The 21,362-nt window shown below is 44.6% G+C and overlaps 1 protein-coding gene across 2 annotated transcripts in view; it reads left to right on the forward strand.

The window, feature by feature from the left end:
* The window catches only part of coasy (CoA synthase), a 121,451-nt gene that overhangs the window by 36,190 nt on the left and 63,899 nt on the right, over window positions 1-21,362 (forward strand). For both annotated transcript variants that reach the window (XM_067969284.1, XM_067969285.1), the window contains exon 2: window positions 10,206-10,420. In XM_067969284.1, the coding sequence (XP_067825385.1) occupies window positions 10,206-10,420 (215 nt within the window). The remainder of the gene's footprint in view (window positions 1-10,205; window positions 10,421-21,362) is intronic.

The raw sequence follows: 21,362 nt of genomic DNA on the forward strand, positions 1-21,362 counted from the left end.
AGACTGGGCCTGCGGCAGGTGGTGAGCGAACCAACATGAGGGAAAAACTTACTTGACCTCGTCCTCACCAATCTACCTGTCGCAAATGCATCTGTCCATAACAGTATTGGTAGGAGTGACCACCGCACAGTCCTCGTGGAGATGAAGTCCCGTCTTCCCACTGAGGACACCATCCAACGTGTTGTGTGGCACTACCACCGTGCTAAATGGGATAGATTCAGAACAGATCTAGCAGCTCAAAACTGGGCATCCATGAGGCGCTGTGGGCCATCAGCAGCAGCAGAATTGTATTCCAGCACAATCTGTAACCTCATGGCCCGGCATATTCCTCACTCTACCATTACCAACAAGCCAGGGGATCAACCCTGGTTCAATGAGGAGTGTAGAAGAGCATGCCAGGAGCAGCACCAGGCGTACCTAAAAATGAGGTGCCAACCTGGTGAAGCTACAACTCAGGACTGCATGCATGCTAAACAGCGGAAGCAACATGCTACAGACAGAGCTAAGCGATTCCACAACCAACGGATCAGATCAAAGCTCTGCAGTCCTGCCACATCCAGTCGTGAATGGTGGTGGACAATTAAACAACTAATGGGAGGAGGAGGCTCTGCAAACATCCCCATCCTCAATGATGGCGGAGTCCAGCACGTGAGTGCAAAAGACAAGGCTGAAGCGTTTGCAACCATCTTCAGCCAGAAGTGCCGAGTGGATGATCCATCTCGGCCTCCTCCCGATATCCCCACCATCACAGAAGCCAGTCTTCAGCCAATTCGATTCACTCCACGTGATATCAAGAAACGGCTGAGTACACTGGATACAGCAAAGGCTATGGGCCCCGACAACATCCCAACTAGCTGCGCCTCTAGCCAAGCTGTTCCAGTACAGCTACAACACCGGCATCTACCTGACAATGTGGAAAATTGCCCAGGTATGTCCTGTCCACAAAAAGCAGGACAAATCCAATCCGGCCAATTACCGCCCCATCAGTCTACTCTCAATCATCAGCAAAGTGATGGAAGGTGTCATCGACAGTGCTATCAAGCGGCACTTACTCACCAATAACCTGCTCACCGATGCTCAGTTTGGGTTCCGCCAGGACCACTCGGCTCCAGACCTCATTACAGCGTTGGTCCAAACATGGACAAAAGAGCTGAATTCCAGAGGTGAGGTGAGAGTGACTGCCCTTGACATCAAGGCAACATTTGACCGAGTGTGGCACCAAGGAGCCCTAGTAAAATTGAAGTCAATGGGAATCAGGGGGAAAACTCTCCAGTGGCTGGAGTAATGCCGAGCACAAAGGAAGATGGTAGTGGTTGTTGGAGGCCAATCATCTCAGCCCCAGGACATTGCTGCAGGAGTTTCTCAAGGCAGTGTCCTAGGCCCAACCATCTTCAGCTGCTTCATCAATGACCTTCCCTCCATCATAAGGTCAGAAATGGGGATGTTCGCTGATGACTGCACAGTGTTCAGTTCCATTCGCAACCCCTCAAATAATGAAGCAGTCCGAGCCCGCATGCAGCAAGACCTGGACAACATCCAGGCTTGGGCTCATAAGTGGCAAGTAACATTCGCGCCAGGTAAGTGCCAGGCAATGACCATCTCCAACAAGAGAGAGTCTAACCACCTCCCCCTGACATTCAACGGCATTACCATCGCCGAATCCCCCACCATCAACATCCTGGGGGTCACCATTGACCAGAAACTTAACTGGACCAGCCATATAAATACTGTGGCTACGAGAGCAGGTCAGAGGCTGGGTATTCTGCGGCGAGTGACTCACCTCCTGACTCCCCAAAGCCTTTCCACCATCGACAAGGCACAAGTCAGGAGTGTGATGGAATACTCTCCACTTGCTTGGATGAGTGCAGCTCCAACAACACTCAAGAAGCTCGACACCATCCAAGATAAAGCAACCCGCTTGATTGGCACCCCATCCACCACACTAAACATTCACTCCCTTCACCACCGGCGCACTGTGGCTGCAGTGTGTACCATCCACAGGATGCACTGCAGCAACTCACCAAGGCTTCTTCGACAGCACCTCCCAAACCCGCGACCTCTACCACCTAGAAGGACAAGAGCAGCAGGCACATGGGAACAACACCACCTGCACGTTCCCCTCCAAGTCACACACCATCCCGACTTGGAAATATATCGCCGTTCCTTCATTGTAGCTGGGTCAAAATCCTGGAACTCCCTTCCTAACAGCACTGTGGGAGAACCGTCACCACACGGACTGCAGCGGTTCAAGGAGGCGGCTCACCACCACCTTCTCGAGGGCAATTAAGGATGGGCAATAAATGCTGGCCTCGCCAGCGACGCCCACATCCCGTGAACGAATAAAAAAAAATTATAATGGGGAATCAGGAAATGGCAGATCCGTTAAACAAATATTTTGTATCTACCTTCACAATAGAGGACACAAAAAGCATACCAGAAATAGTGGGGAAACAAGGGACTAATGAGAGTGAGGAACTTAAAGTAATTATCAGTAGAGAAAAAGTACTTGAGAAACTAATAGGAACTAAAAGCCGATAAATCCCCTGGACCTGATGGCCTACATCCTAGGGTTCTAAAAGAGTTGGCCGCAGAGATAGTGGATGCATTGGTTTTGATCTTCCAGAATTTCCTAGATTCTAGAACGGTCCCAGTGGATTGGAAGGTAGCAAATGTAACCCTGCTATTCAAGAAAGGAGGGGGAGAGAAAACAGGGAACTACTGGCCAGTTAGCCTGACATCAGTCATTGGGAAAATGCTGGAATCCATTATTAAGGAAGTGGTAACAGGGCACTTAGAACATCATAATATTATTAGGCAAAATCAACATGGTTTTATGAAAGGGAAATCGTGTTTGACAAATTTATTAGAGTTTTATGAGGGTGTAACTAGTAGGGTAGATAAAGGGGAACCAGTGGATGTAGTATATTTGGATTTTGAAAAAGCATTCAATAAGGTGCCACATAAAAGGTTGTTACACAAGTTAAGGGCTCAAGGGGTTGGGGGTAACATATTAGCATGGATAGAGGATTGGTTATTGGACAGAAAACAGAGAGTAGGGATAAACGGGTCATTTTCGGGTTGGCAGGCTGTAACTAGTGGGGTATCGCAAGGATCGGTGCTTGGGCCTCAGCTATTTACAATCTATATTAATGACTTGGATGAAGGGACCAAGTGTAATGTATCCAAGTTTGCTGACGATACAAAGCTAGGTGGGAAAGTAAGCTGTGAGGAGGACACAAAGAGGCTGCAAAGGGATATACACGGGTTAAGTGAGTGGGCAAGAAGTGGCAGATGGAGTATAATGTGGGGAAATGTGAGGTTATTCACTTTGATAGGAAAAATAGAAAAACAGAATATTTTTTGAATGGTGAGAAACTATTAAATGTTGTGTTCAGAGAGACTTAGGTGTCTTGGTACAAGAAACACAGAAAGTTAGTATGCAGGTACAGCAGGCAATTAGGAAAGCAAATAGCATGCTGGCCTTTATTGCAAGGGGGTTGGAGTACAAGAGTAAGGAAGTCTTACTACAATTGTACAGGGCTTTGGTGAGAACTCACCTGGAGTACTGCGTACAGTTTTGGTCTCCTTATCTAAGGAAGGATATACTTGCCTTAGAGGCGATACAACAGAGGTTCACTAGATTAATTCCTGGGATGAGAGGGTTGTCCTTTGAGGTGAGGTTGAGTAGATGGGCCTATGCTGGGGTAGGTGGGGTAGCGTTGCTAGTAAAGGAGGAAGCTGTTCCAGTACAGCTACAACACTGGCATCCACCCGACAATGTGGAAAATTGCCCAGGTATGTCCTGTCCACAAAAAGCAGGACAAATCCAATCCGGCCAATTACCGCCCCATCATTCTACTCTCAATCATCAGCAAAGTGATGGAAGGTGTCGTTGACAGTGCTATCAAGCGGCACTTACTCACCAATAACCTGCTCACCGATGCTCAGTTTGGGTTCCGCCAGGACCACTCGGCTCCAGACCTCATTACAGCCTTGGTCCAAACATGGACAAAAGAGCTGAATTCCAGAGGTGAGGTGAGAGTGACTGCCCTTGACATCAAGGCAGCATTTGACCGAGTGTGGCACCAAGGAGCCCTAGTAAAATTGAAGTCAATGGGAATCAGGGGGAAAACTCTCCAGTGGCTGGAGTCATACCTAGCACAAAGGAAGATGGTAGTGGTTGTTGGAGGCCAATCATCTCAGCCCCAGGGCATTGCTGCAGGAGTTCCTCAGGGCAGTGTCCCAGGCCCAACCATCTTCAGCTGCTTCATCAATGACCTTCCCTCCATCATAAGGTCAGAAATGGGGATGTTCGCTGATGACTGCAGTGTTCAGTTCCATTCGCAACCCCTCAGATAATGAAGCAGTCCGAGCCTGCATGCAGCAAGACCTGGACAACATCCAGGCTTGGGCTGATAAGTGGCAAGTAACATTTGCGCCAGATAAGTGCCAGGCAATGACCATCTCCAACAAGAGAGAGTCTAACCACCTCCCCTTGACATTCAATGGCATTACCATCGCCGAATCCCCCACCATCAACATCCTGGGGGTCACCATTGACCAGAAACTTAACTGGACCAGCCATATAAATACTGTGGCTACGAGAGCAGGTCAGAGGCTGGGTATTCTGCGGCGAGTGACTCACCTCCTGACTCCCCAAAGCCTTTCCACCATCTACAAGGCACAAGTCAGGAGTGTGATGGACTACTCTCCACTTGCCTGGATGAGTGCAGCTCCAACAACACTCAAGAAGCTCGACACCATCCAAGATAAAGCAGCCCGCTTGATTGGCACCCCATCCACCACCCTAAACATTCACTCCCTTCACCACCGGCGCACTGTGGCTGCAGTGTGCACCATCCACAGGATGCACTGCAGCAACTCGCCAAGGCTTCTTCGACAGCACCTCCCAAACCCGCGACCTCTACCACCTAGAAGGACAAGGGCAGCAGGCGCATGGGAACAACACCACCTGCACGTTCCCCTCCAAGTCACACACCATCCCGACTTGGAAATATATCGCCGTTCCTTCATCGTCGCTGGGTCAAAATCCTGGAACTCCCTTCCTAACAGCACTGTGGGAGAACCGTCACCACACGGACTGCAGCGGTTCAAGAAGGCGGCTCACCACCACCTTCTCGAGGGCAATTAGGGATGGGCAATAAATGCCGGCCTTGCCAGCGACGCCCACATCCCGTGAACGAATTTTTTAAAAAAAATCAATGCAATAGTGAGGAAGGATATTGGCTCAGAAAATCACGATGTGGAATCTTTATAGGTGGAGCTAAGAAACACCAAGGGGCAGAAAACGTTGGTGGGGGTTGTCTTTTGGCCCCCAAACAGTAGTGGAGATGTAGGGGAGGGCATTAAATAGGAAATTAGAGACGCATGCAAGAAGGGTACAACTATAATCATGGGTGACTTTAATATACATATAGATTGGTCAAACCAAATTAGCAATAATACTGTGGGGGAGGAATTCCTGGAATGTGTACATGATGGATTTCTGGACCAATACGTTGAGGAACCAACTAGAGAACAGGCGATCCTAGACTGCGTTTTGTGCAATGAGAAAGGATTAATTAACAATCTTGTTGTGCAGGGTCCCTTAGGGAAGAGCAACCATAACATGATAGAATTCCTCATTAAGATGGAGAGTGAAGCAGTCGAATCTGAAACTAGGGTCCTGAATCTAAATAAAGGAAATTACGAAAGTATGACGTGTGAGTTGGCTATGATAGATTGGGGAACTTTACTAAAAGGGATGACGGTGGATGGGCAATGGCTAATATTTAAAGAACGTGTTTAGGAATTACAACAATTATTCATTCCTGTCTGGCGCAAAAATAAAACAGGAAAGGTGGCTCAACCGTGGCTTACAAAAGAAATTAGGGATAGTATTAGGTTCAAAGAGGAGACGTATAAAATTGCCAGAAAAAGCGGCAAGCCTGAAGATTGGGAGCAGTTCCAAATTCAGCAAAAGAGGACAAAGAGATTGATTAAGAGGGGAAAAATAGAGTATGAGAGTAAACTAGCAGGGAACATAAAAACTGACTGTAAAAGCTTCTATAAATATGTCAAGAGAAAAAGATTAGTGAAGACAAATGTAGGTCCCTTACAGTCAGAAATGGGGGAAATTATAATGGAGAACAATGAAACGGCAGAACAATTAAATACATACTTTGGTTCTGTCTTCACAAAGGAGGACACAAATAACCTCCCAGAAATGTTAGGGAACCAAGGATCTAGTGAGGGGAGGAACTGAAGGAAATCAGTATTAGTAAAAAAAAATAGTGCTAGGGAAATTAATGGGGCTAAAGGCTGACAAATCCCCAGGGCCTGATAATCTACATCCCAGAGTACTAAAGGAAGTGGCCCTGGAAATAGTGGATGCATTGGTGATCATCTTCCAAAATTCTATAGACTCGAACAGTTCCTACAGATTGGAGGATGGCAAATGTAACCCCACTATTTAAAAAAGGAGGGAGAGAAAAAACAGGGAATTACAGACCATTTAGCCTAACATCAGTAGTGGGGAAAATGCTAGAGTCTATTATAAAGGATGTGATAACAGAACACTTGGAAGGCATTAACGGGATTGGACAAAGTCCAGCATGGGTTTATGAAAGGGAAATCATGCTTAACAAATCTAATGGAGCTTTTTGAGGAGGTAACAGTAGACTAGATCGGGGAGAACCAGTGGATGTGGTGTATTTGGATTTTCAGAAGGCTTTTGATAAGGTCCCACACAAGAGGTTAGTGTGCAAAATTAATGCACATGGGATTGGGGGGAATATACTGGCATGGATTGAGAATTGGTTGACAGATAGGAAACAGAGAGTCGGAATAAACGGGTCTTTTTCCGGGTGGAGGCAGTGACTAGTGGAGTACCGCAGAAATCAGTGCTTGGGCCCCAGCTATTCACAATATATATCAATGATTTGGATGAGGGAACGGAATGTAACATTTCCAAGTTTGCAGACAACACAAAGCTGGGGTGGAATGTGAGCAGTGAGGAGGATGCAAAGAGGCTCCAATGTGATTTAGACAAGTTAGATGAGTGGGCAAGAACATGGCAGATGCAGTATAACGTGGATAAATGTGAGGTTATCCACTTTGGTTGTAAAAACAGAAAGACAGATTATTATCTGAATGGTGATAGATTGGGAAAAGGGGAGGTGCAACGAGACCTGGGTGTCCTTGTACACCAGTCGCTGAAAGCGAGCATTCAGGTGCAGCAAGCAGTTAGGAAGGCGAATGGTATGTTGGCGTTCATTGCAAGAGGATTTGAGTACAGGAGCAGGGATGTCTTACTGCAGTTGTACAGGGCCTTCGCCAGACAACATCTGGAGTATTGTGTGCAGTTTTGGTCTCCTTATCTGAGGAAGGACGTCCTTGCCACGGAGGGAGTGCAACAAAGGTTTACCAGACTGATTCCTGGGATGGCAGGACTGACGTATGAGGAGAGATTGGGTTGACTAGGCCTATATTCACTAGAGTTTAAAATAATGAGAGGTGATCTCATCGAAACATATAAAATTCAAACAGGACTAAGACTAGATGCAGGGAGGATGTTCCCAATGGCTGGGGAGTCCAGAACCAGGGGTCACAGTCTCAGGATACGGGGTATGCCATTTAGAACCGAGATGAGGAGAAATTTCTTCACTCAGAGGGTGGTGAACCTGTGGAATTCTCTACCACAGAAGACAGTGGAGGCTAAGTTATTAGATGTATTCAAGAAGGAGATAGATATATTTCTTAATGCTAAAGGGATCAAGGGATATGGGGAAAAAGCAGGAACAGGGTACTGAGTTAGATGAACAGCCATGATCATTTTGAATGGCGGAGCAGGCCTGAAGGGCCGAATGACCTACTCTTGCTCTTATTTTCTATGTTTCTATACTCTGGAATTTAGAAGAATGGGAGTTGATCTCATTGAAACATATAAGATTCTGAGGGGGCTTGACAGGGTAGATACTGAGAGGTTGTTTCCCCTGGCTGGAGAGTCTAGAACTAGGGGGCATAGTCACAGGATGAGGGGTTGGCCATTTAAGACTGAGATGAGGGGGAATTTCTTCACTGAGGGTTGTGAATCTTTGGAATTCTCTACCACAGAGGGCTGTGGATGCTGAGTCATTGAGTATATTCAAGGCTAAGATAGATAGATTCTTGGACTCCAGGGGAATGAAGGGATATGGGGATCGGGTAGGAAAGTGGAGTTGAGGTTGAAGATCAGCCATGATCTGATTGAATAGCGGAGCAGGCTCGTGGGGCCGCATGGCCCACTCCTGCTCCTATATCTTACGTTCTTATAGGAGCGCTATGAAACAAAAAATTGACACCGAGTCACATAGAGATATCACGATAGGTGACCAAAAGCTTGGTTAAAGAGGTAGGTTTTAAGGAGCTTCTTAAAGGAGGAGAGAGAGGTTTGGAGAGGGAATTCCAGAGCTTAGGGTCTAGGCAGTTGAAGGCATGGCTGCCAATGGTGGGGCGATGAAAATCGGGGATGCGCATGAGGCCAGAATGGAGGAATGCAGAGATCTCGGAGGGTTGTAGGGCTAGAGCAGGTTACAGAGATAGGGAGGGGTGAGGCCATGGAAGGATTTGAAAACAAGGATGAGAATTTTGAAATGGAGGCGTTCGAGGACCAGGAGTCAATGTAGGTTGGCGAGCACGGGTGATGGGTGAATGGGGTTTAGTGTGAATTAGGATACAGGCAGCAGAGTTTTAGATGAGCTTGTGTCTGTGGCGGGTGGAAGAAGTGAGGCTAGCCAGGTGAGTATTGGAATAGTTGAGACTGGAGGTAACAAAAGCACAAATGGAGGTTTAAGCAGCAGATAGGCTGAGGCAGGGGCGGAGACGGGCGAAGTTATGGAGGTGGAAGAAGGTGATCTTGGTGATGGAGCGGATATGAGGTTGGAAGTTAACCTAAGATCAAATAGGACTCGGATTGCGAACAGTCTGCTTCAGTCTCAGACAGTGGCCAGGGAGGGGGATGGAATCAGTGGCTAGGGAATGAAGCTTGTGGTGTGGAGTGAAGACAGTGGGTTCATTCTTCCCAATGTTTAACTGGAGAATATTTTGGGTCATCTAGGACTGTGCCGGACACAGTCTGACTATACAGAGACAGTGGAGGGGACGGGAGAGGTAGAGCTGGGTTTTGTCAGCATATATGTGGAATCTGATATTGTGTTTTTGGATGATTTCACTGAGGGGCAGCATGTAGATGGGAAATAGGAGGGGGGTTCACCAAGGATAGATCCTTGAGGGACTCCAGAGGTAATGGAGCGGGAAGAGAAGCCATTGCAGGAGATTCTCTGGCTACGACTGGATAGATAGGAATGGAATCAGGTGAGTGCAGTCCCACCCAGCTGGACAACAGAGGAGAGAGGCCTTGGTGGAGAATGGTGTGGTCAACCTTGTCAAAGGCTGCAGACAGGTTGAGAAGGATGAGGAGGCATAGTTTACCACGGTCACAATCACATAGGTTGTCATTTGTGACTTTAATAAGGGCTGTTTCAGTACTGTGGCAGGGGCAGAAACTTGTTTGGAGAGGTTCAAACATGAAGTTATGGGAAAGGTGGGCAGCAGTTTGGGAGGCAAGAACACGTTCAAGGACTTTGGAGAGGAAAGGGAGTTTGAAGATGTCAAGATTGTGTGTTTTAGACAGAATATCAAATGGCTTCCACTGGCTGTGGAACTGTGCCCCAGTTGCTGGCTTCAGGAAATAAGAGGTCTGAGCTGGGTTGTGACACTGCTTTTTTGTTGGTTTATTGATCCATTACCAGACAGCAGTCAGAGCATCCCTAATGTAATGTACAAGTCCCACTCCTCTTGTGCATTGTCATTTCCAGGAATATGTGAATGCTTTGGTTTTTAATTTGTGCCCTGTGGGTGAAAGAGGAAGTCAAAAAACATCTAAAAGGGCCTTTGTCTCCAGTTCATGTTAAGGACTATAGATTTATGGTGATTCAAAAAAATCAATTTTTTTTGTTGTATTATATCCTGATGTTTTCGGGATTGAATTCGGTAATTCTGTCCATTTTTCTGTGATAACCTAAATGAGTTGTCTTGTTCATCATTGAAGTTCTGAGCAAATGATGAGGTATGTGGAGGATAACTTGACACAAAAATAAGACAGACCTTATTGAGGCAGGTAATTATCTTTTTAACGATTCCACGAGTTTCTATTTTTATTGCAGGTAAGGTGCTGAAGGAGCTGATTGAACCTTACCAAGAACGTGTGGAGAAGCTGAGGAGGTTCCTACTGGATGTGAACCCTGCTGTACAATATGATCTTGTATGTCTGGGTGATCCCTATGGACCAGCTATTATTGATCCAAACCTAAACTGCATTGTGGTTAGTGAGGAGACCCAAAGCGGCGGAGAAGCAGTGAACAGGAAACGACTAGAAAACGTAATTATACAACCAAGGAAATGTCTAGAGACTAGCACTAGAGTGAATATTCAGCCATTGCCTACCTCAGTGCAGTGTGCATATAAACATGAAGGAGAAGTTACATGTAGGGATACTTCCAACATAAACCATCCTCCAATTCTGAAAAAGTTATTTTGTAAAGAAGCTTCCCTTGTTCTGTCACGTGCTGTATGGAGTGCCATAGCACTCTGGGAATGAGTGCAGGAAGTACCTGCCAAAATCCTAACACAGCTGGCTGTTGGAAAGATTAAAAGTAAGAGAAGTTTAATTTTGATCTGTGTACAACAGTTGGTTAGAGACAGCTCACAATATTTGTGGGCCCTGGGTTACAATTGGAAGACACCAGCCATTTGAAAATTCAGTACTTGAGAAACAGCAATGTCTGAAACTCAAAATATTGGAAAAATACTAACAGGTTATTCAGCAAGTTAAGGGGAAACATTGGTAACTGTTCAGATGTACCCTTCCTTTGTATCCAACAGCTGTATCGGAATAGTTATAAGAACATAAGAAATAGGAGCAGGAGTAGGCCAATCGGCCCCTTGAGCCTGCTCCGCCATTCAATAAGATCATGGCTGATCTGATCCTAACCTCAAATCTAAATTCATGTCCAATTTCCTGCCCGCTCCCCGTAACCCCTAATTCCCTTTACTTCTAGGAAACTGTCGATTTCCGTTTTAAATTTATTTAATGATGTAGCTTCCACAGCTTCCTGTGGCAGCAAATTCCACAGACCTACTACCCTCTGAGTGAAGAAGTTTCTCCTCATCTCAGTTTTGAAAGAGCAGCCCCTTATTCTAAGATTATGCCCCCTAGTTCTAGTTTCACCCATCCTTGGGAACATCCTTACCGCATCCACCCGATCAAGCCCCTTCACAATCTTATATGTTTCAATAAGATCGCCTCTCATTCTTCTGAACTCCAATGAGTAGAGTCCCAATCTACTCAACCTCTCCTCATATGTCCGCCCCCTCATCCCCGGGATTAACCGAGTGAAACTTCTTTGTACTGCCTCGAGAGCAAGTATGTCTTTTCTTAAGTATGGAGACCAAAACTGTATGCAGTATTCCAGGTGCGGTCTCACCAATACCTTATACAACTGCAGCAATACCTCCCTGTTTTTATATTCTATCCCCTGAGCAATAAAAGCCAACATTCCGTTGGCCTTCTTGATCACCTGCTGCACCTGCATACTAACTTTTTGATCTTCTTGTACTAGGACCCCCAGATCCCTTTGTACTGCAGTACTTTCCAGTTTCTCGCCTTTAAGATAATAACTTGCTCTGTGATTTTTCCTGCCAAAGTGCATAACCTCACATTTTCCAATATTGTATTGCATCTGCCAAATCTCCGCCCACTCACCCAACCTGTCTATATCCCCCTGTCCTCCTCACTCTCCACTTTCCCTCCCATCTTTGTGTCATCTGCAAACTTTGATATGTTACACTTGGTCCCCTCCTCCAAATCGTTAATATAGATTGTAAAGAGTTGGGGACCCAGCACCGACCCCTGCGGAACACCACTGGCTACTGGTTGCCAGTCCGAGAATGAACCGTTTATCCCAACTCTCTGCTTCGTGTTAGATAACCAATCCTCCACCTATGCCAGAATATTACCCCCAATCCAGTGATTCTTTATCTTGAGCAATAATCTTTTATGTGGCACCTTGTCGAATGCCTTCTGGAAGTCTAAATACACTACGTCCACTGGTTCCCCTTTATCCACCCTGCACGTTATGTCCTCAAAGAACTCAAGCAAATTTGTCAGACATGACTTCCCCTTCGTAAAGCCATGCTGACTTTGTCCTATTAAATTATGTTTATCCAAATGTTCCACTACTGTCTCCTTGATAATAGATTCCAAAATTTTACCCACCACAGATGTTAGGCTAACTGGTCTATAATTTCCAGCCTTCTGCCTACTACCCTTTTTAAATAAGGGTGTTACATTAGCAGTTTTCCAATCTGCCGGGACCTTTGCCGAGTCCAGAGAATTTTGGAAAATTATTACCAAAGCATCCACAATCCCTACTGCCACTTCCCTCAAGACCCTCGGATGTAAGCCATCAGGTCCAGGGGATTTATCCGCCTTGAGTCCCATTATTTTACTGAGTACCAAATCCTTAGTGATTTTAATCGTATTTAGCTCCTCCCCCCCCTAAAGCCCCCTGTTTGTCCAGTGTTGGGATATTCTTAGTGTCCTCTACCGTAAAGACTGAAACAAAATATTTGTTCAGCATTTTTGCCATTTCCATGTTACCCACCATTAATTTCCCGGTCTCATCCTCTAAGGGACCTACGTTTGCCTTAGCCACCCTTTTTCTTTTTATATAATTATAGAAACTCTTGCTATCTGTTTTTATATTTTTTGTTAATTTATTTTCATAATCTATCTTCCCTTTCTTAATCAATCCTTTCGTTACTTTTTGCTATCTTTTGAAGACTTCCCAATCTTCTATCCTCCCACTAAGTTTGGCTACCTTATATGTCCTTGTTTTTAGTCGGATACTGTCCTTAATTTCTTTACTTAGCCACGGATGGCTGTCATTTCTTTTACACCCTTTTTTCCTCAGTGGAATATATATTTTTTGAAAGTTGTAAAATAACTCCTTGAATGAACACCACTGCTCATGCACCGTCTTACCCTTTAATCTATTTTCCCAGTCCACTTTAATCAATTCCGCTCTCATACCATCATAGTCTCCTTTATTCAAGCTCAGTGCGCTTGTTTGAGAACCAACCTTCTCACCCTCTAATTGGATCTGGAATGTAACCATGTTATGGTCACTCATTCCAAGGGGATCCTGAACTAGGACATTATTAATTAATCCTGGCTCATTACACAGGATCAGGTCCAAGGTTGCTTGCCCCCTTGTAGGATCAGTTACATACTGCTCAAGAAATCCATCCCTAATACACTTAATAAACTCTTCCTCAAGGCTGCCCTGCCCAATTTGATTTATCCAGTTAATATGATAGTTAAAATCCCCCATAATTATAGCTGTTCCCTTATTACATGCCCTGACTATTTCCTGATTAATACTTCTTCCAGCAGAGTTGCAACTATTAGGAGGCCTATATACTACGCCCACTAGTGTTTTTTTCCCCTTATTATTCCTTATCTCCACCCAAACTGTTTCATTATCCTGGTCCTTTGTCCCAATATCATTTCTCTGTATTACAGTGATTCCTTCCTTTACTAACATAGCCACCCCACCTCCCCTTCCTTCCTGCCTGTCCTTCCTGATTGTTAAATAACCTGGTATATTTAATTCCCAGTCGTTGTCACCCTGCAGCCATGTTTCTGTAATGGCCCCAAGATCATACCCATACGTAGTTATTTGTGCCATTAACTCGTCCATTTTGTTACGAATGCTACGTGCATTCAGATAAAGAACTTTCAAATATGTTTTGTGACACTTAGTTCCTGCTTTTTCCTTTTTTAACACTTTACCTTTTACTCCATACCTTCTGTCCCTTCCTGACACGCTTTCCTCTGTCTCCCTGCTCAGGTTCCCAACCCCCTGCCACAGCTTTGATGCTGGGTTAATCCCCTTACGCCTTCTAGTTTTTATTTTTTCTGTCATGCCTAAAGTACACTTTCTTTCCGCTGCTCTACGCTTTTCCCTTTCACTTGTTCTTGAACAACTGTTTGTACTATTTGTATTGTAGATTTCCCCTGGGTCTTCCCCTCTCTTGCTGCTCTCAATTTTATTCCCTTCTGACTCCCCGCTCAGGTTCCCATCCCCCTGCCACTCTAGTTTAAACCTTCCCCAACAGCACTAGCAAACACCCCCGCGAGGACACACTTGTACAGGTCCCACCTTCCCCAGAACTGGTCCCAATGTCCCAGAAATCTAAATCCCTCCCTCCTACACCATCCCTGCAGCCACGCATTCATCCGGTTTATTCTCCTGTTCCTATACTCACTAGCACGTGGCACCGGTAGTAATCCTGAGATCACTACCTTTGAAGTCCTGCTTTTTAATTTATCTCCTAACTCCTTGAATTCACCTTGCAGGACCTCATCCCTTTTTTTACCTATGTCGTTGGTACCAATATGGACCACGACTACTGGCTGTTCACCCTCCCCCTCCAGAATGCCCTGCAGCCGCTCCGTTACATCCTTGACCCTAGCACCAGGGAGGCAACATACCATCCTGGAGTCACGTTTGCGGCCGCAGAAACGCCTATCAGTACCTCTTACAATGGAATCCCCTATCACTATAGCCCTCCACTCTTCTTCCTCCCCTCCTGTGCAGCAGAGCCACCCGTGGTGCCCCGAATCTGGCTCTTGCTGCATTCCCCTGATAAGCTATCTCCCTCAACAGTATCTAAAGCAGAATATCTGTTTGAGAGGGAGACGGCCCCAGGGGACTCCTGCTCTAACTACCTAGTCCTTTTACTCTGCCTGGCGGTCACCCATTTCCTTTCTGCCTGCGTACTCTTTACCTGTGGCGTGACCACCTCACTGAACGTGCTATCCACGATAGTCTCAGCATCGCGGATGCTCCACAGTGAGTCCACCTGCAGCTCCAGCTCCGAAAGACGGTTAGCCAGTAGCTGCAGCTGGACACACTTCCTGCACACATGGTCGTCAGGGACACTTGTAGTGTCCATGACTTCCCACATAGTGCAGGAGGAGCATATCACGGGTGCGAGGTCTGCTGCCATGACTTGCCCTTAGACTCTCCGACTCTCCTCCCGCTCTAGGTGTCTCCTTTTATACTGTGCTCACCTCTCGGACTCTCCTGCCTCACCTGTGACGTCGCACAGTAGTTGTCTCTTGTTGCAGGTCTGCTGCTGCTTTTTATTCCCCAATCTCAGTCTTCTACTCTCAGGTCCACTGCCGCTCTGGGGAAAATGTTAGGAAAAGCAAGGCAAAGCAGCACCTCCTTCCCCCACACTCACCAAACTCAGTTCACACTGTGTATCCGCACACCATGCTGTTCGCACTGACAGGCCCCTGTATTTCTACAGTTGAGACTCAGATGAGTCAGGCCTGCCCCACCTTCAAGTACCAGTTGAATCTAGCTAACCAATTAACTTGCTACAGCAGCTCTCTCTGCTGAAGCCTGACAGAAACTTAAAAATTTAAACTTTAAAATTGAACTTAAACAGTTAATAGCAATTGAACTTAAACAGTTGGAAGCAATATGCACTAGATTTTAAAGAGATTAACCCTTAAACTCCCACACTCACCAAACTCAGTTCACACTGTGTACCCGCACACCGTGCTGTTCGCACTGAACTAATTTAAAGGACATTGTTTGTTCCTGATTGGTACACAGGAACATTAAGCAAATCAGATGTTAGGACATATTAAAAGGTCAATGTTGAGCTGAAATAGAAAGGTAATCCTGCCACTTTATAAATCATAGGTATGACCACACTTAGAATAATGTGTACAGTTCTGGTCACCACAGTACAAAAAGGATATTGCAGCTATTGAAAGGATACAGGAGAGAGCAACCAAAATGATTGATGGGATGAAAGGATTGGATTATGAGGAGCAATTATGTAAATTGAGCATCTTCTCACTGGTAAAGAGCAGGTTCAGAGGTGATATGATTGCTGTTTTTAGGATTCTAAAGGGATTGGATAAAGTAGACCATGATGTTTCACCTTGTCCAGAACAGTAGAATCAGAGGACATGGTCTGTGCTTGAAGGGGGATAAATTCAAAACTAATCTGTGGTAACATTATTTCAGTGAGCAAATGATTAACATATGGAACAGGCTCCCTTGGGAGACAGTGGAAGCAATTAGTATTGATTCATTCAAATGCAAATTAGAATCATAGAATGATACAGCACAGAAGGAGGCCATTCGGCCTGTCGTGCCTGTGCCGGCTCTTTGAAAGAGCTGTCAATTTAGTCCCCTGCTCTTTCCCCATAACCTTGCAGTTTTTTTCCCTTTTCAAGTATTTATCCAATTCTCTTTTGAAAGTTATTATTGAATCTGCTTCCACATCCTTTCAGGTAGTGCATACCAGATCACAACAACTCACTGCGTTTAAAAAAAAACCATTGCTGCTGGTTCTTTTGCCCATCACCTTAAATCTGTGTCCTCTGGTTACCGACCCTTCTGCCACTTATTCACTCTGTCAAAACTCTGTTCATAATTTTGAACACCTCTATCTATTCTCCTCTTAACCTTCTCTGTTCTAAGGAAAACAATCCCAGCTTCTCCAGTCGCCACATAGTTGAAGTTCCACATCTCTGGTACCATTCTGGTAAATCTCTTCTGCGCCTTCTCTAAATCTTGACATCCTTCCTAAAGTGTGGTGCCCAGAATTGAACACAATACTCCAGCTGAGGCCTAACCAGTGTTTTATAAAGGTTTAGCATAACTTCCTTGAATCATAGAAGAATCCTAGAAAATTTACGGCTCAGAAGGAGGCCATTCGGCCCATCGTGTCCATGCTGGCCGAAAGTGAGCCACCCTGTCTTGTACTCCAAGCTTTTGTACTCTATGCCTCTATTAATAAAGCCAAGGATCCCAAATACTTTAACAGCCTTCTCAACTTGTCCAGCCACTTTCAAAGATTTGTGTACGTACACCCCCAGATGTCTTTGTTCCTGCACCCCCTTTAAAATTTTACCATTTAGTATATATTGCCTCTCCTCATTCTTCCTACCAAAATGTTTCACTTCACACTTCTCTTTGTTAAATTTCATCTGCTGTATGTCTGTCCATTTCACCATTCAGTCTATGTCCTTTTCTCCTCATTGTTTACTACATTTCTGAGTTTTGTGTCATCTGCAAACTTTGAAATTATGCCTGTATCAAGTCCAGGTCATTAATATATATCAAAAATCCAGTGTGTGTGTGTGTGGGTCTATGTATGTATGTATGTGTAGATTTTTTTCCAGAAAATAACATTTTGGGATACAGTATATGAGTAATTTGAGACATGTGGTAAGTATAACGTGTTTGGAGGGAACAGGTGACTGGACCTTTGGTTCCCAAAGCTCTCCACCATTAGGGTTGATTGCAATGATTAGTTGTATCATGCAACTATCAGGATGGTAGAAGGTGATCGAGATGGGCCTTAGTCTTTTTTCGTCTAACAATTCCTATGTTCCAATAAAGCTTGCTGATTGCTACTGACTGTACAGAACCACTTACCAATGTAGCACTAGGCTGAGAGGCTCCATAGACAGTCTGATATTTCAAACATGGATCGAGGGCACTGCAGATAGAAGATTAAAATCAAATTTATCCTACAGAGTAGAAACATAGAAAACAAGAGCAGGAGTAGGCCATTCGGCCCTTCGAGCCTGCTCCGCCATTCAATATGATCATGGCTGATCCTCTATCTCAATACCATATTCCCGCTCTCTCCCCATACCTCTTGATGCCTTTTGTGTCTAGAAATCTATCTATCTCCTTAAATATATTCAGTGACTTGGCCTCCACAACCTTCTGTGGTAGAAAGTTTAAAAAAATACTCTGTCATTTTTACTTGTCCAAGTACATTACAATAAAATGATTATCCCTACACTTGCATTCTCCTTTATGATTAATCAGTTCTGATTTTCTTGCTTTACCTGCTGTTTATGGGTTTTTTGAATTAGCAAACTAAGGAGCAGAATAGACTGTAGTCCATCTGCTCAGTCCCATACACTATTACTCTCAACATATGAATAATGACGGACAGGAAAAGACCCGCTGGTCCATCCAGCTTGTCCCATAAAACTGGGGTGCCTTGTGCATCACAATATTTACACTCCCCAACCGAGATCATGTAATCTCCTGGGAGAGGCAAAAAACCCAGGTCAATTAGGGAAAAAATATCTGGAAAATTCCTCCGACCCCTTTGGTGAACAAAACTAGTCCAGTAGACCACTCTGTCCCTGATTAATGTTATACAATACTTATCTTTTTGTCTGTGGTGATCTCCATCCCAGCCAGAAACAGGTCCAGCTCTCACTTGAAAGAACTCAGTGAATCAGCAAAATTGAAGCCTACGGAATAAAAGGGACAGTAGCAGCATGGATACGAAATTGGCAAAGTGACAGGAAACAGAGTAGTGGTGAACAGTTGTTTATCGGACTGGAGGAAGGTATACAGTGGTGTTCCCTCGGGGTCGGTATTAGGACCACTGCTTTTTTTGGTATAAATAACTTGGACTTGGATGTACAGGGCACAATTTCAAAATTTGCACATGACACAAAACTTGGAAGTGTAGTAAACAGTGAGGAGGATAGTAATAGACTTCAAGAGGACATAGACAGGCTGGTGGAATGGGCAGACACATGGCAGATGAAATTTAACACAGAAGTGTGAAATGATACATTTTGGCAAGATGAAAGAGGAAAGGCAATATAAACTAGAGGGCACAACTCTAAAGAGGGTGCAGGAACAGAGATACCTGGGGGTATACGTGCACAAATCTTTGAAGGTGGCAGGACATGCTGAGAAAGTGATTTTAAAGGAAGCATTTGGATCCTGGGCTTTAAAAATAAAGACATGAGTACAAAAGCAAGGAAGTTCTGTTCAAACTTTATAAAACACTGGTTCAGCCACAACTGGAGTATTGTGTCCAATTCTGGGCACCACACTTTAGGAAGGATGTGAGGGCCTTAGAGAGAGTGCAAAAAAGATTTACTAGAATGGTTCCAGGGATGAGGGACTTCAGTTATGGATAGACTGGAGAAGCTGGGGTTGTTCTCCTTAGAGCAGAGACGGTTAAGAGGAGATTTGATAGAAATTCAAAATCATGAAGGGTCCAGACAGAGTGGATAGAGAGTAACTGTTCTCGTTGGCAGAAGGGTCAAGAACCAGAGGACACAGACTTGAGGTGATTGGCAAAAGAACCAAAAGTGACATGAGGAAAAACTTTTTCACGCAGCGAGTTGTTATGATCTGGAATGCGCTGCCTGAAAGGGTGGTGGAAGCAGATTCAGCTGTGGCTTTCAAAAAGAAATTGGATAAATACTTGAAGGGAAAATATTTGCAGGGCTATGGGGAAAGAGTGGGGGAATGGGACTAACTGGATTGCTCTTACAAAGAGCCAGCATAGGCTCGATGGGCCGAATGGCTTTCTATGCTGTAACCATGAATCAGCATTCACTGCATGAGCTGGCAGCCTGTTCCACAGGTCCACCACTCTCTGGGAAAAGAACTGCCTCTTAACATCTAACCTAGATCTGGCCTTTACATGACTTGAGATTGTGATCTCTGGTCCTCTCTAACCTATTTAGTTGAAACAAACTGTCTACACAAACACAATCTAATCCCTTCATCATCATATAAACCTTGAGCAAATCACTCCTAAGTCTAAGCTTCTCTAAAGAGCATATCTTGGCTACTAAGATGCTTTAAACTGGGAATTAATCTAGTGGCCCTCCTCTGCACCCTTTCCAAATCCTCAATATCACCCACCATGTGAGGAAACTAAACCTGGGCACAGTATTCTAACTGAGGCCATCCAAGATCTTGTCCACGGACAAAATAGTATGCTTTGTCTTATAGCAAATTGCCCTATAAATATACCCTAGCACCCTATTTGCTCTAGCTATTGCTTCATGGCATTGGTCATGAAACTTTAGAGATCAATGTACAAGAATGCCCAGATCTCTCTCTTCCTCCACTGGCTTTAGTACTTTTTCCTGAATGTTGTGGTGTACGTTCAGCATTTGCCCTGCCCACATGCATAACACTGCACTTTTCTAAGTTAAACATCATTTGCCAGTTACGAACCCAATCCCCCAATACATCTAATCTGCCTGTAGTAGTTGAGCATAATCTACAGTCCTGACTCTCGTACAGATCTTGGTAACATCTGCAAACTTGCAGATTGTTCCCCCAACACCTACTTCTAGATCATTAATAATAGTAAACAGCAATGGTCCCAATACTGATCCCTGTGGGACATCACTGGTGACCAGTCTCCAAGCAGATCCAAATTCATCTACAATCACTTTCTGCCTGTGGACTTCCAGCCAGTTCTCGGTTCAGCGCTGCAGATTACTACTAATACCAGAGGCTTCGATCTTGTATAGAAGCTTCTTATGCTGTACCTTATCAAAGATGCGGAGATGCCGGTGATGGACTGGGGTGTACAAATGTAAGGAATCTTACAACACCAGGTTATAGTCCAACAGTTTTATTTTCAAATAAAACTGTTGGACTATAACCTGGTGTTGTAAGATTCCTTACATTTGTACCTTATCAAAAGCTTTTTGGAAGTCTAGGTAGATAATGGGCTACCCTCATCCAGTACCTTGTTGATTTCTTCAAAAAAGACAATCAAATTAGTAAGACAGGACCTCCTTTTTTTGAAGCCATTTTGGGTGTCCCTAATATGTCCCTCTCTATCTAAGTAGTCATATATTGTATCCTTAATGATTCCCTCAAGAGTCTTCCCTATTACTGAGGTCAAACTAATGGGCCTATAAGTTACCTGGGTCTGTCTTATCTCCTTTTTTAAAGATTGGAACCACATTAGCGTTCTTCTAGTCTAAGGGAACAGTTCTCAACTCCAGTGAGCTATTAAAGATACGGGCAAGGGGCTCACACAGCAGCTGTCCCATCTGCCTGAGGACCCTCAGGTGGATATCATCCGATCGGCTATCCTATCTATTTTAAGGTTCCTAATTCTATCTAAAACAATATATTCATCTATTTTAATATTAACATTTTTATTGTTAAGAACATGATTGAATTCTGACATTTGGGCATCATCTTCAAGAGTGAAGACCGATGCAAGGTATTCATTTGGTCTCTCTGGCGTACCCAGTGAGTCCTTTGTAACCTGTCCTTGAACATCCTTCAATGGCCCAATGCAGTCTTTAACAGTTCTGACTCTTCACATAACTGAAAAAGCTTTCTCTACTACTTCCACAATTATTTACGATCCTCTTTTCCATGAAACTTTTAGCTGATCTAATAGCGGCCTTAAGTGTTTTTTTTTAC

Source organism: Heptranchias perlo, chromosome 30 (genome assembly GCF_035084215.1).
Source record: "Heptranchias perlo isolate sHepPer1 chromosome 30, sHepPer1.hap1, whole genome shotgun sequence".
NCBI classification, from domain to species: Eukaryota; Metazoa; Chordata; class Chondrichthyes; order Hexanchiformes; family Hexanchidae; genus Heptranchias; species Heptranchias perlo.